We start from the raw sequence: 16,605 nt of genomic DNA, 5'->3' as shown, positions 1-16,605 counted from the left end.
AAAACACAATCATCAGCTTAGAGCGGGCACATGAAGATGCGCGTGGTGGGCTCAGTGCAAATCTACATTCTTTTGTTTCCTTGTTAGCAATTAAACTGCACGTACACGAGGTCTTTGAATATATCCTTTTTTGTTGATATGGTCACCTAATCTCGACCTGTGATAAGCCAATACAGAACTTTTGATTGACGGGAATAGCCCCGGCTCCACACACACAGAGGCCAGATGCAGCCAAGGGTAAATGTTTAATTATGAAAAACTGCGTCAGATGATCATGTCATTGCCAGGATGATCGGCCAGAGGCAGCCCCAATCAGACCAGAAACACGGTCATGTGCTTGGACAATCAACGTGGGACTCTGCAGGCGCAGGTCAGTGATTCTATATTTGGTAACTATTATCTCTGCATGTTTGCACCCACACAAGCAAAACAGATGTTGATCCTGTGATCGGGAAGAGGGTTTGAGAGGCGGAAGCACAGCGCTGATAAAAACAGCTGGGTAGCCCCACCCCCAGCCCCACCCCACCAATGGCCAAACATGACAGCGATTCTCTATCGACAAAGTACGTGTTCCATGCACGCCCGTGGCACCACGACCCCTCCAAGGTTCCACCCCTTGCATGTGACCAGAATTCAAAGGTACTGTGCCCTCCCACAGTGCAGTGCAACCTTGCCTCTGTACTGTGAGGACCCATCTGCTGCTGACCAGTCTCGGTAGTATTCTTGCTTTGCCTACCCATACGCACCACTACCATCTTTCAATCTTTAAGCGATCTCCAGCAGCTGGATGCATTTTGGTCACCAAAAGTAACCGCACACGTCTATTTGCGTTTATTTGCATCGGGTAGTGTATGTGAAATTGATCTTCAAGCCACGATTGACCGTTTGCACCTATTTGCCCAGCGGCCCGACGTATTTTTTAAAATAATTTTCATTAATAGAAATACATAGTTGATATAGCTTAAACAAAAGAAAAAGCATAGGAAAATCTAAAACGGAGCAACGACGGAGCAATGCCTACTGGGCGTCTAGTTGTTGCCGTTGAGGTTGGCGATCTCTGGAATCTCCCATGGCCAGTCCATCACTGGCGGCGGCATACTGTATACCGACGGCGGAGGAGGAGGAGGAGGAAGGGGAGCCAAAGCTATCGGCTCAGGCCATGGATCCCACACCACCGGAGAAGGCAACGGCTACGCGCGCTTCGCATGCCTAGGTATACTACCATGCTTCACTCGTCATCGCGATCTCCAGCAGATGGATGCATTTTGGTCATCCCACTAAGGCAATGGCACATGCTCTATGTGCCTCGGCCTCGTGTGATGTCGCAGTTGATGCTTCAGAGCCCACGATCGCCACCGTTGTGCACCGTGCTCGTCGCCGTGGTCGTTGTCTTCGCCCTCGACAAAGTCTTGGACTTCGCCCTCATCGGTTTCGTTCTCGTCGTCGTTGGTGAGGCCGGTCACGAGTTCCCTGTTAAACTCGACGTCTTTGAGGTATCCCACTAAGTGGTGCGGTTCGAACTCCCATGTCCCGAACGTGATCCAATTGTATGGTTGAGGGTGAACGCTGGATCATCGCGCATGTTCGATAGCAGTATGAACCGGTGACCGCCGGATCTCACACACGAGGGACCGACACCTGGTAGGCTGGCATTTGACCATGGCACTCCACCGGGACGTAGCGGCGCTGCTGCGGCTTCTTGCCACCACGCGAGGAGCTGGCTCTGCTGCCGTGCTTCGTCTTGCAGAAGGGCCAGCTTTTTCCCATGGCGTAGGTCAGGAGAAGGCAGGTGGTGAGGGCTAGGACAATAGCAATGGCATGTGCGAGGAAATGGCCGCCGCCAATGCCCCTTAAAAAGGTTGGGTTGGTTCCTCGCCTTCAAAGCTCTGGCACTGAAGGCGTGTGGGGCAATATCAAGCGCAATTGAGACTCTACAGAGACTACTTCCATTCTACCAATCCAATCTATTTGAAGCACATATTCTAGTGCTGCTATTAGATGTCAACGAAGTTGTTCTTTACGATTATGGAAGGCATGAGGGACCACGACTCATACTTCAGATGCATGCCTGATGCCGCCTATAATCTTAGCTTTACCTTATACCAAAAATGTTTTGCAGCTATTCACATGTTTGCATATGGAGTTGCTGGTGATCTTGTTGATGAGTACTTGCGAATAAAGGAGACCAAATGACTTGACTTGACATAAAAGTTTTGCAAAAGCCGTGATTGAGGCGTTCAATGATATTTACTTGAGGGAGCCAAATGTTGACGACACTTCTTGGCTGTTGTCGATCAACGAGGTTTCCGGAAATGATTGAAATCATAGATTGCATGCATTGAGAGTGAAACAACTGTCTCTTTGCATGACATGTCGTTGTTGAAGCTACTGCATCACAAGATATATGGATTTGTCACTATTTTTTTTGGCATGGCATATTCTCACAATGACATCAACGTGTTCCAGCGCTCCTAGATATTCTCTAGGCTTGCGGAAGGCAATGCTCCAGTTGTTCACCATGAGATCAATGTCCAAGCATACAACAAGGTCTACTATCTAGAAGATGGCATCTATCCTAACTAGTTCACACTTGTGAAAACAATCTGTGCTCCTGAAGAAGAGAAGAAGAGGTTTGTAAAACCACAAGATGCTTACAGAATGCATTTGAGGTGCTTCAATCTTGGTGGGCTATTGTTCGGCACCCTGCTAGAACATGGAGCGTTGGGACCATGTGGGAGGTGATGACTGCTTGTGTAATCATGCACACCATGATCGTTGAGAATGAGCATGACGAAGGTATCCTTAACCAAGGGTGACAATTTCATGGCGATTTGATTGCGCCGTGGCCTGGGCCAGCAACGTTTGAGTTCCTCCATGTGCATCATGAGATCTATGATCGTCATACCCACAATCGACTTCAAACAAATTTGATTGAGTACCAGTGGACATTGGCAGGAGACTAGTAGTCATCTCATCTCATTCATTTTGTTTGTTCTCCTATGTGAACTATGTTGTTTATTTGTTGGACTATGTTGTTTATTTTGTTTCACACTATTTGAAATAATTTATTTAATTTAATTTGATTGCAACATTATTCTTTTCCATTTATATGAGCCAATTGGGTGACAATGGAGAAACAAGAGGTAGAAGGGCAACGTGGACCAAAATGTGCCGGGCCGCTGCCCGACCCAAAATGACAAAGAGGTCGGCACAGCTGATTTTCTGTTAGTGTTTTCATCAAAATAGACCAAAACAGACACATTTGATGTTCAAAATGGGCCGCGGTGATGAGCTAACTTATGCCCACTACCTAGCTAGGTGGCGTTTATTTCACCTTGAGCGTTTTCCTCTCTAGCCACTTCTCTGTCACTTGAGCTTCATCTACCTCTAGGTATCAGTCTTGGTTACCCAGGGGCCAGGGCCCGGCTCCGGTCGGTGGTAGTCAGGCGGCTGCAGCCTCGCTAGCCATTCCTGCTCAACCTAGCTAGTAGCTCTCAAAACATTGGGCGTGCATGCATGGCCCGCTTAAACTACTCATGCACTTGTCCTTTTGGCACTAAAAAAAGCTGAAGTTTCTGTTCCCCCGAGAGAGAATCTATCTTAGGGAAGAGCTAACCACCCCAAAAATGCCTGTACATGGCTGGTTCCACTGAAAGATTAGTGATTTTGCTGCTGGTGGCCAGCCTAGTGTGGGTTTTAGCTAGCACTTGGATGCAAAGTTGCGAGGGAGGGTTGCAGGCTAGCTTGCAGCGCAAAGGGACAGTCATGGTAGATACTAGGTAGGTCGTGAACCTGGGAAAGGCTGCGCCACGCCATGCATGCATCCAGGCACAAAAGTGCAGGACTGCAGGGGCTAAGCTAGCCCTAGCTGACCGAGCTCAGTGGTAGCTCGTCGGCATTAGTCCAACGATTTGATGGCCGGTGGATTTTAGGATCGGATTAATGTTGGTGTACTAGGAAAGAAAGAAAACAAGTGGCTTGCGGATGGATGAGATCTTGTGTTCTTGCCGGGGGATCTTAGGAAGATCTCGTGGCTGCTTACGCCGCATCTTCTTAATCAAATCATATATACTACTATGAATTAACATGAATCCTATATCAGATCTCTTGCTTGCTTGAATGGCTTCCAGGAGAGACGATATCAGATCTCTTGCTTATGCGATTTCACGGCAGAATTTAGCCCTTTTTCATTTGATGCACATCACGTCTTGTGTGTCATGAGGCATCATTGTGTTGTGTCAATAAACTAAAGGCCTTTTTAAATATCCCAGTGCTGTAGCCAGCCTCCTTAGGCTTTGCTGGTACTGTTGCCAGGTAAGGTGTAGCTTAGTGGTGTGGATCTATACTTGTCTGTTCTTGGCTTCTCGGAGACCGTGGTCCTTCTTTCTAGAGAAACATTCCCACGTTTGATTTGTTGACCACTCAAATTGACCTGACTATTCTTTGACCTAACTATATATGTAGTGCTACTGCTGGCTCAAACAAGACATTACTTTTCTTTCTAGAGAAACATTACTTTTGTTTATTTCGAACATAGCAATACAATTGACTGATTAAGTGAAAGAAGAGTTGGACAATTTATAAAGAAAACTGTCCGAAAACCATACAACAGAGATAGCACCATGCATGTCCCGAGAATGAGTCGATGACCAAGTCGCCATAGCGACCGAAGCCAACACCCATACAACTCAACTCAACAAGGCAGAGACGACCATACAAAGCCACAACCTCGTCATCCACGCCGTGCCCCCTCATGAAACCGCTGAACTAGTTGGTGTATACTTTCAGTTAGTGCCGGAGGTGGATTAACTTGATTAACCATATATGAAGATATATACATTTCACCATTTTTCTCTCTGAAAGCAGACTCTCGAGGAGGTATATCAACACTGATCACTTGAATGTTTCCGGTGATATGTATGATTGTTGGCCAGACTGGACTATGGCTACTTTTAACATCTTTTTGGATTTGTAAAGTTTGCGGCAAGTAGTAATTACGATGTTGTTGAGATGGTGTGCTGATCATGATTCTAATTACGTGTAACCTTTGGCCACAAACCTCTGTAAATGACAAAATCTTAAGCCAATATCTGGCAACAGCATGTAGCCATCATCGAGGGCCATATGTGCCTGGATTATTTTATCAATTATGTTGTGTTTTCGCCATCGATCTGGAAAGTAAAAGAAATCAGCAACCAACAATCTGTTGGGAGATGTGTTTGCCTGGATCCACACAGTAGCGTATGGCGACCAGAAGTCTATCCTTAAGATATTGAAAGTCTGGATGAGTTGCTCCGGACGATTTATTTAATATATAATCTTCATTCCAAGTTACTCAAAATTTATGGGCGAAGCAACTTTGACTTCGAATGATGTGATACAACAAATGTATACTGCCTGTGTTTGTTGTAGGTAGTTTCCATGTACTTTGAGTATAAATTTGATCATCAACTGGACCAAGAAACTTGACTTATGTGCCACAAAAATACACAGTTGGATTCACATTTGGAAGAAACTCACAATTGTGTACGTTTTGAGGCATATAAATCATGTTTTATTGATGGAAGTGATGATCTAAATTAGAATCAAAATATAAGGGTTCCTCGTATATTAGAATATGGATTTCACTCACAATGTAAGAATTACCTTTTGGACGAATGAGATGTAACGTGCAGTCCATGAAACTTAAGTGCAATGTGTTTTTCCCTGCTATTTTAGCTTATGGTTGCTTAACTGTGGTATGATATGCTTATTCTTAGGTGCTATTGCTATATGGACAAGAAGTTTTCAGATAAGCTATTATCATGTTTCAACAGTTAGATTTAAGTAAAATAAAGTATGTTACTGGTGGTTGTCTTATCATGTCTTCATATCGTAATGCAACGATGTAGCTGTTTGCTGCTCGATTAAGAAAAACACAGCTACATGAAAACATCTGAATATCTACAAATGGCTTAAATAAATAAAGCCTTGTACTTAGTAATTTCTGCTATGCAAATTCAACTATTTTGTTTAACGTATACATGTACAATGTTTGATTTTGTTACAGGCTGTACACTGATGCAGCTTGGCTCCAAAATCAATCATTAACCGGAGAACATCTCTAGGGGTTAGCTAGCTAGCTAGACCTGATTAGTAAGAAGCTCACTAATTCCCTAGGCGTAAATGGAGCATGACAATTGATGCCAATAACCTAACTTGTTTCTGATGGGTTCCTCACTAATGATTGCCAATTATACCGCCACGCTTTTGATTATGAGATTGGAAGCAATAAATAAAGAAGTATAATTAGTTAACAGCAGCAATCGCACACCCGGCCCGTTAGTGTCCACATACGTCGTCGGCTTCCTTATGATTGTACTTCTGCTTTGCTTAGGCAAAGCACTGTATTATTTATGATTAATTAAGCTTACTCATGCATGAGAGGGCATGATTACTCTTAAACGTTGCATTGATGATCAATTAGTTGTTTCTATTTTAAGCAGAGCGTGAACATTAATGATAATGGTCTATTGCCTTAATATTTGATTTTTTTCCTGGTTTATTTTTCGAGAATGCACCCTGAAAGCTTAGATGTATTATGCATATATATAATGTTTTTCCGTTGGTTCTTATCGGGCCTATATAACTACAAAGCAACATGTGCCGCTAGCGATCGAATACATGAATACAAGTTGCATTTTAAAAAGAACATTCCGGATATTAGTGTGCGGCGGGAGAACTATGGCTAATTATTCCTCTATATTTTCCAGATCCGTAAATGTATATATGTATATATACATGTAGAAACGAATGTGTATATATGCCCACTTCGGCTAGTCGTACCCAGTACGTAGCAACTATTTGTGAATGGTGATGATGAGGTGGGGAGGCACTGTTGTAGATATTCTTACGAGTAGTGGCAATGTCACCCTCACACTTTTGCTTGTACTGCCATTAATCCCAATTTGTCCTTATTTATCTGTTTACCCTCTCTCTCCTCTCCTCTCTTTCTCTCTCTCTCTCCTTTTGGCAACGCCTCCATATTATTCTTTCAACTATCTCGCCTCCTTGCTCAATACTGGCTTTCTTTTTCATATTTTCTTGTCTACAGCCTACACAAACCTCACCTTTCCCTTGCTGCAGTTGTAGTAGGAGCAGAAGCTGCTCTCTATATCTCCCTCCCACAGATCGCTACCACCAGAGACAATAGTTGTCCTGCCTGATCATGTGCTAGCTCCTCCTACAATTCTTTGATCCACTGCCAAGGGGACAAGAACTACTCATCTCTTGTTTGTTTGCCTGTTTTTCCACCCATATTTTATCTCCTTCTTTTCCATATTGCGATCTTGTTGAATAGCAGTGGATCTTGTTGGAAGAAACAAGAGGCAACAAGGGGAGAGAAATTCTCCCAATTATTTTCTTTGCCCCTTCTTCATCAGATCTATACCATCCTCTCTGCTAGCTGACCCCAAAGAGGTAAGGATGAGCAGGGTCTTTCGCTAGCTCGCTAGATGCACCTGAGAGAAATTTGAGAAGAAAGGAAGTCTTTGCAGGCTGGTCCTTTTATTGCTACTAATATATTGTCCATGCTTCTTGAGATTTGAGCAAAACATCATGTTGTTTTCACATGGAAATTTGTGCTTCTTGTGCCATATCATCATATATACATGCACGCCATGTGCATTCATAGAGTGGATCAGGCTCTCCATGCATTTTGATTTTGTATCAGTCATATGTCAAATCATTCCCACTGCTATGAATCTACAGTTTTTCTGTGCCTCCTTGTTCTGAAGTTGAAAAAACGAATAGGATAGAACTATTTTCCCCATTTCTTGCATCCAAAGCTTAAAAAAGATCAGATCAGAATACCTTAGCTCCCAAACCCTAATCTCCTCCTACTGCCTTCCCAGAGCGATCCTCGCTCCAAGAAAACCCTAACCCTAGAAGTAGTATCGGAAGAAATGCATGTTTTTCTTGGGAAATGACTAACCATTTGACAGCTCTCTTGGATTCGCATATACAGATCGCCGACAAGGCAATGGCATCCCCGTCCAGCACCGGCAACTCCGCAGTCTCTGTGGTGGTCGCGGCGCCGACGACACCTGGGGCGGGGGCGCCGTGCGCGGCGTGCAAGTTCCTGCGGCGCAAGTGCCTCCCCGGCTGCGTGTTCGCGCCCTACTTCCCGCCCGAGGAACCGCAGAAGTTTGCCAACGTCCACAAGGTGTTCGGGGCCAGCAACGTGACCAAGCTGCTCAACGAGCTGCCGCCGCACCAGAGGGAGGACGCCGTGAGCTCGCTCGCCTACGAGGCAGAGGCCCGCGTCAAGGATCCCGTCTACGGCTGCGTCGGCGCCATCTCCGTGCTCCAGCGCCAGGTACACCGCCTCCAGAAGGAGCTCGACGCCGCGCACACAGAGCTCCTCCGCTACGCCTGCGGCGAGCTCGGCGCCATCCCCACCGCGCTGCCCGTTGTCACCGCCGGCGCCCCCACCAGCGCCAGGCTCGCAGCCGCTGCAATGCCATGCCCCAGCCAGCTCGCCGCGAGCATGTACGGCGGTGGCGGCCTCCGGAGGCTCGGGCTGGTCGACGCGATGGTGTCGCAGCCACCTCCTGCCGCCGGTTGCTACTACAATATGCGGAACAGCAACAACGTCGGTGGCAGCATCGGCGCTGACGTCGCGCCCGTGCAGATCCCATACGCCTCCATGGCTAATTGGGCGGTGAACGCCATTAGCGCCACCACCACCACCTCAGGATCAGAGAGCATTGGGATGGATCATCACAAGGAGGGAGGAGACAGCAGCATGTGAACCGACTCGCCCAACCAACAGTAAGTGGTTTGGCTGGCCTTAATGTTGCATTGCAGTCATGCTTCATGTGTTGCGTGTGTGTGCGCTTCATGTGTTTTCTCTTCTTCGTTATTGTCTTGTGCAGTGCATGTCGATTAATCCTACACTTTAAGATGTGGAGAGAAAGACATGGGCTTTGGCCTTAATCTTGAAGGAAGGAAGCTTCGAGGAGATCGATGCATGGGATCGAGCTAGCTCATTCTCAGGTTAATTAAGAGCTAAGAAGCAATCTATCTATGAATCTATCTATATATAGCCAACATGAATTATATATTTCAGTGTCCCCTTTTGCATGTTGTGCAAACCATACTTTGGGTGACTTTGGAATACTATATGTAATCGAATCGAGATCTAGCTTGATCTCGCCTCTTTTCATGATTAATCGATCGGTTTCGCAGGATCCATGCATCAGTCAATCAGTCATTAGTACGCGTAGCATGCTCGCTCACCAGAAAAGAACCACACGCACCTTTAGGCGGCCATATGAATAATGCATCCAGCACATTGATTTGTGAAAAAGATCATGCTTGCATGCATATAAGCTGGTTTAGGCTAACTGGGTCTAATTAAAGGCTAGACGATCTGCATCTGATATCATATGTCATAGGCACCAATGGCCTATGCTTGCATATATGCTCCAGATATATCATCTTGAGATGCTTAATAGTAAGGGAGGAAGATTAAAACAGTTTTGTTTATGGAGCGCATCACACCATTTGTTTTGCGGACATTCTTCTCTTCCATGTTAGTAAACTGTAAAGGTATGGGGAAAGCAGTATTCCCGGCACTATTCTTATAGGTCCCAGATCTTTTTATGGATCTCACTGTTATGTGCATTGTACATGTAGTTATTCGATCATCTAGATTTTCCCTTCTTTGGGATTAATTGTGGGTTTCTTAAACGGTGGGGGTTTTGTTTTCTACTGTTCATCCTTACGTGTTGCTCTGAGCTCATGTCTGTGATCTTTGGTGGGGAATTTGTTGATTCCTTGACGAATTTGAACTTTACTATTTTCTGGTTGGTTTCTGTGTTGTAATTGTGCAGTTCTTAATGCTGATCCTCCTCCTTTACAAGTAAGACTCACAGGGAGAGGCTCTACTTCATACAAATTCAATTAACATGGTTTTTTGCACAAGCAAAACAAAGAAAGTAAAATGTACAAGTACCCTTCACAAGGGAAAACTATCTGATCATCCCCTTTTACCATTTTAATCAATTTATGATAAAAAATTAATAACATGAATATACAGCTGAATTAAGCTTGGTTTTGTTGTCCTGAAGTGCTACCTTTTGTCTGTTTTGAGGCGAACATTTTCTTTGATATGTGGGGGGACTATATATCTCCTTTTTCTTCAAATCATACATATTTTGCATGTTTTTAGTCCCTATTTGAAACATTGAACTTTTTTAGTATTGCAATGTGACTTTTTTCCATCTCATGTATTCCAAACACAACACTAGCGGTCAAAATTCCGGCTTCTGTTAGCCATGGGATTCTAGACATGCTCGGGAATATCTTTTACTTATCTTTCTTTACCCCCTTTCGAATGAAAGAAATTTACCAAGTTATTCTGAAAGTGAGATGTTGCATGAAAAAACCATATTCATATTTTATAAACTCTTCACATTTGAAATATTTTTCAATCTTAGTTATTGCAATGCTTAGTTGTATGTACAGTGTATAAAATTTCCCCTTTCATGAAATGTTTGTTTAGAGCATGTTAAACACCATTCTTAATGAGTAAAGTAATACTGGAAAATATTTACAAAATTTTGTAGGCAAATACCAAATACTCCCTCCGTCCTGAAAAAGATGTCGCAGATTTGTCTAAATTCGAATGTATGCATACATCCGAATTTATACAAATTTGCGACATCATTTTTGGGACAGATGGAAGAGTTAATTTGGAGGTTATAAACTATGCGACGCTTTCATTTTTTCCTCAAGTACAGTAGACTTGAGTTAAATTTGAGAATGTGCATATATTCATATGGTACGTACTAAATGCATGCATTTTGTTGTTATAATATTCATAAAATGAGAATAGACATATCCTGTATTGTACTGTATACACCACCTAGCATCTACAAGAGAAAGCATAGTTTGAAGAGGCAGTGTGCATGTTTTTGTAGTCCAGAAGTGGTATATGCTTATTTTTCCCCCTGATGATATGAGAAACATGCATGTGTTGCACTAGCTCCCAAGGCGTACTTGTTCAGGCGCACTTGAACGTTGACGTTGTGGAAATTAAATAGCAGTACCAGTATGGCAGTGACTTGTTATCGATCTTAACTTCCGTATGAATTTATATTTCTTCATGCCTGCTGGGATCTCTCCGGTTCACCAATTACTAAGTGCATAATTCCCAACCTTGAATGATTCTATGGTCATCTTCTCTATCGCGCCAGTTGCTTTGTGAACTAATTAGACATATATAATATCACTATATAGAGCTCTGTGCGGGAGAAATCTTCTATAGGATCATGATTGAAGGGACCCATTAGAAGGACCATTCGAATGATGTAGAGTGGAAAGTTCTATAGATGGTGTGCAAACTCACTTTAGACATGAGTTGTTGTAGAATTTACTAGGCTGTAAAATCGTTACTCCGCATGTGTTTTGATAAAATCCGCATACCCATTCGCAAAAAAAAAGCGTAAATAAAAAGAACCATATACTGCATTAGGTTATGTGTAACAGCGGATATAAATATCGTACTTTCACTTTTATCATAAAATTACTCTCACAATTCCACCTTATTTTTCTTGCAATCGAGGGACATCATGCATTAAATTCCAACCATGCTCAGTGCACGGATGCCCTGCACGAGATTTGACATGTCACGGTTCCTCGTTGTATTCCAGTATCCTGTTGCTGCACAGGAGCAAGTGCAAATACAATACGTACATGTATGTATAGCTAGATTGCTGGTCGACCTACTCCTGCTTTTTTTCGATAAAGGGAATATATTAATATCAAGAGATACCAATTACACCCAGCCTCTGCAACAACGCACCACCCTAATGGTAACGCGGATGCACACAGCCAAAAAAAGAAAAGAAAACTAAGAAACAAAAGTCCCGCTACAGTATCTTGGGCCTAACAACAGCAATACATCCACCGCCATGACACCACCTGAATTACAGACTCTTCAAAAAATGACGCCTCCAAAAAGGAAACAGTGCTCAAACACCGTCGTCGCCCGATCAAAGATCTTGGGTTTTCACCTACTCCTGCTGAGCATACAAGGGAAGAAAAGAATACATATATATATATACTGTATGGCCTAGCATGGACATAGATGTGTATTCCTCCGTTCATAAAAAGATATCAGAGATTTTGTCTAAATTCAGTTGTATCTATGTACTAAAGAGTGTCTAGATACATCTAAGTTCAAACAAACTTGTAGTATACTTTTATGGACATAGGTAGTAATACAAATGCACAACTATATAAGCAGAGCATTGTATGTTCGGTATGTATAGAGCAAGACTGTATGTTGTAGCATGGATAGAGATATGTAATACAACCGGTTGACTGTCCACAGAAAAAAAAACCCGCCCCATTCCCCGAACCTTTGAGAGTCCACCCCCTCGTCCCGGCGCTCCCCCGTCTCTTCGCTGGCAGCCATGCCGTTCGAAGTGAGGTAGGGTGGACTGGCCGGCTTGTACAGAGTAGACCATGACTAGGTTTTGGCGAGCTGCCAGTAGTTGGCTATATGCCAGTAGTTGGGAGGGTGCTGGATTTTCTGGGCCAGCTCTGGCGCTATGTGGGAGTTGCTCTCCTCGTCGAGGTGCTCCGACGGTCGGAGTTGAAGACGGTGGGGAGGAAATCCAGCGTGGAATCCTCCAATAAGGTCCTTGCTCGTGGCAGTGGTTGGGGTGGGGTGGGGTGTGGTGGCGGCAATGGCCTTCTTCCGCTTCGTCGGTGTGGTGCCGATATGGAGGAGTGGTATTTCGACGATGCCGTCATCGACTTCAGCTGGTTGCAAGGAAGATTGAAGCTGCTATTCGGAGATATGAACACGGTGGCATGGCTCGCCACCGTGATCTATGGCCGAGCAGACGGACTCTCCAAATGCCAACGGTGGCATTAGTTCAACCTTCAGTGCGGAGGCCCTTTGATGGATTCTTGCCGGCGTTCATCGTTCTCGTTGCTCCAAGTGGTGTTGTCCCCGGTGGCGGCGATGACGGACGGCGATGGAGTCTGTATTCCAGCGGTGGATGGAAAGGACTTGATTGTTTTATCTATACTTTGTTTAGGGTTCTTTCTGTGAAATCTAAGGACTCGTTTTGTAATTTACGTCTTTGTTAGTGTTCTTCTGTAACCCGTACCCACACCGACAGATAGCCATAATGGACTAATTAGGCCCTTCTGGGCCATTGCCTTGTTCAATACAAAAAAGATATGTAATTCAAATGCACAACTATACAACTAGAGCATTGTATGTTGCGGTATGTCGAGAGCAAGTCTAAATGATACACACAGCTAAAAAACAACAAAAGAAGAAGAAAAGAAAGTAAGGCCACCCTAACTAATCAGAGGCTCACATTAGCAGGAGCACCACCGGTGGTGACGACAACTGACTTCGAATAAGGTTCTCCAAAACGACGCCTCTAAGAAGCACACATTGTATGGTGCAGATGTAGCTACTTTTTTTTTATAACAGGATTAGCTTTAGCTAGTATGGCACTCTCTTGAGTTCGACCAGAAAAATAACCTCCAATTAGTACCGTGCAATTAAACCGCATGTCGACGTACCTTCTGTTGCTCAAACACGGGCGTGCGTACTCTGTTGCTGGGACTTGACGTGACCGGTCACGCACGAACCACCGAGGAACGAGCGACGGAGAGCGCAAGCAAAGCTACACGACACGCGCACGCACCTGTGTTTTTCTCATGTCCTCACGATCAATTCTGTGGCTACCAGCGAGGCAAACCAAGCCTCTCAATTCTCGTAGCCAACTCAATGTATACTCTTCATCAATTCTGTTTGAGTTTGAGTTGTAGAGACCTGCCTCGGTACACCCTTCTCCCAAAACTTAAACACATGGAAAACTAAGATACCCTACATATATAGCTTAATTACGAAGATGTATGACCCAGAAACCGTATAGTACATGGAGTGCAAGTGTAAGATCTGAACATAAATCTGTTGCAAATTTAATCAGAATACATACAATTAAGTGTGGCCTCGTACGCGTTTAATCTGAGCATATATACATGTGTGTACATGTGATCTCGACCTATTTCAAACTAGTTGGGGGAGGAAAGAGAAGGACTTATATGCCACAAGAGACATAGATAAATGTAGGAATCGATGCATCTACACGAGACGGGCCTTGCGTGTAGGCGCAATGTCGGGTCTCTACTAGTCAGCTGAATAGTATGGGCCAACTGTTTTTGCATACTGCTCATGTAGATGAATAATCGGATTGTTCATAAGGACGGTCGGCCGATCCATTCATGCCTCTTAAAATAGAACCGCTAACAGAACTACTCCCGAGTGGTATTTTCGTGGGCTCGTGAATGTTGATACAGAGTACTACTTTGTAGTGAAAAACACGATAACTTTTTTTGATCAGCTAATAGTTTTTGAAAGACTGAAAGATATATTTTGTGTGCATATTTCACACTGCAATTGAATATTTTTTCTGCGAACGGCAATTGAATAATATTAATCATTTGCTCATGGCTTATATAGAGGCACACGAAAATTTTCCCCTCTTGTTAGGGTTTTTCTCCTCGAGCTAACCCCTTAAGCATCGAGACTCCATCTCCCATCCACCACCTCACCTTCCTCTCTTGGTAGAATTTGCTTGGGCTAACTTAGGGACGACCTTTGCATCGTTTCCCGGCCTTGGTAAATCACGTGGTTATAGTTTTGGGATGGATGTGTCGGCGGCTGGAGGAGGAAGCTCTCGCAAGGAGGATCTGGATGTGATGTTGAAGAAGCTTGGGCTCTGTGAGGAAGACCTTGATGATGTGGTCTTTGAGGAAGAATCCATGCGGCCGGTTGAGAGTACCAGATGTCTTGCAATTTCTGGAGTTCATACCAACCGAGATTTCAACGTTTTTTTTGGTTTTGCATGACCATGCACTCAGCATGGGATCTTGTCCAGGAGGTAAAGTTCAGTTCATCTGAAAACGATATGTACACCATGCAATTTTCATGCCTCAGTGATTGGGATAAGGTAAAGGAGGGAGGTCCGTGGACGTTTAGTGGACATCCAATCCTCCCAGCTCTGTATGATGGATTTACCAAGCCGTCTGAAATTTCGTTGATCAGTTTGAAGATTTGGATCCTGATCCATCACCTTGTGATGGATAAAAGTCTATGACCGAGCCCCTTGCCTCTATGGTGGGTACTGTGATCAGCACTGAGACCCGGTCGAGAGCCTGTAGTTGTAATTTGTTTCGAGTAAGAGTGTGAATTGATGTTAGGAAGCCACTGAAGAATAAAATGTGAATGATCACTGTAAGACAACATCAACTCTTCTTGGTAAAGTACGAGAAACTCCCAGATTGGTGTGCACTACGTGGCATGATTGGCCGCATGAGTACATAACATGGCGATCAGAGTACCCATGGCCACAAATCGTCGGCTAAGGGTTGTTCTTCATGATTAATGAGTCATAGGGGACGAAACAACCTCGATCTGTGTGATGCATATCACGTCGGCAAAAGATCTACCACAGATTTTTTTAGGCCCGTGGCAGATGAGGGGCCTTTAACCACGAAAAATCGTATCGTAGCAGAAGAGTTTCGAGAGATCATCGACTGCTAATGTCATGCTAACTGACACACGACAAACACCATTAACTGGGTGAAAATCCTTGGTAGATGACACAACCACACAAGGTATATATGCTAATATAAGTAGGCCTACACATATTATGCCCTTTGGGCTTTAAACGGGCCAGCCCACTTAAGGGCTTTCAAGATTAAGCGGGCTAGCCTGCCCAAGACCTGTTAGATAAGCGGGCCAACCCGCCTAAGTTCAACCAAGTTTAAAAGGCTGGCCCGTCTAAGGCCTACGAGCTTAAAAGGACATACCCATATAAGGCATGCTAGGTGTAAGCGGCCCATGTCGTCTAAGGCCTGCTAAGATTAAACTGGCTGGCCCATCCAAGGCATGCTAGCGTAAATTGTTGGTGCATGAATAGTCGGCTACGATTAACAGGCCAACCCACTATAGGCCTTCTTAATTAGCCTAGCCGGGCCGAACCACATGAGGCATGGTATAGGTAAATGGGATGGTGTAGTTGCGTCTCTTCCATTAATAGGTGTTACCCTCCAAAACCCACCGACGGGCAATGGCTGAGCAACACGAAGAGCCGGGAAGCTCCCAGGGCCGCTTAGTGGATCCCTGGCACCTCGCGTCGTCCCGCAAATCTTCTGGCCAACGTCCTGGCGGTTGCTAGGGCGTGCCACCTGACCTAGACCCGATCGGGAAGGTGTTAGTGCTTCGATTGTTCCTGCATGGTAGATACGTAAACATTAAATACGAGCCCTATCGGCTCTCAGGTTTCTCTGTGGATCGGCTCAAGGAGCCGATCGCCCCATGTTTCACGTTGGATTTACAATGGCATGGGGATCCTGCTTGATCAGGACAAAGCTAAAACGATCCACGACAGTTTAGGGTTTTCACCGCATAACCGGAACGTCCTACGTGTGATCGGCCTAGCAGCTACGGAAGATGATGCAAACCACCCCTACGAGAGGCCTAAAAACCAACATAACGTCGATTCCCGGAACATCCCTCGCAGGGAC

At 44.6% G+C, this 16,605-nt stretch overlaps 1 protein-coding gene across 1 annotated transcript; it reads left to right on the top strand.

Annotated features, from left to right (window-relative positions):
* Positions 1-8,020: 8,020 nt before the first annotated feature.
* LOC124668456 (protein LATERAL ORGAN BOUNDARIES-like) lies at positions 8,021-8,791 on the top strand. Its single transcript, XM_047205591.1, has one exon. It carries the CDS (start codon positions 8,021-8,023, stop codon positions 8,789-8,791), a length of 771 nt encoding a protein of 256 aa, XP_047061547.1.
* Positions 8,792-16,605: the final 7,814 nt, after the last annotated feature.

Source organism: Lolium rigidum, chromosome 6, assembly GCF_022539505.1.
Source record: "Lolium rigidum isolate FL_2022 chromosome 6, APGP_CSIRO_Lrig_0.1, whole genome shotgun sequence".
Taxonomy (NCBI): domain Eukaryota; kingdom Viridiplantae; phylum Streptophyta; class Magnoliopsida; order Poales; family Poaceae; genus Lolium; species Lolium rigidum.
The sequence above is the reverse complement of the archived record's forward strand: the minus strand, read 5'-3'. Positions and strand labels throughout refer to the sequence as shown.

Excerpts from the sequence above, each read along its gene's own strand:
- LOC124668456 (XM_047205591.1), top strand. The coding sequence starts at position 8,021 with ATGGCATCCCCGTCCAGCACCGGCAACTCCGCAGTCTCTGTGGTGGTC.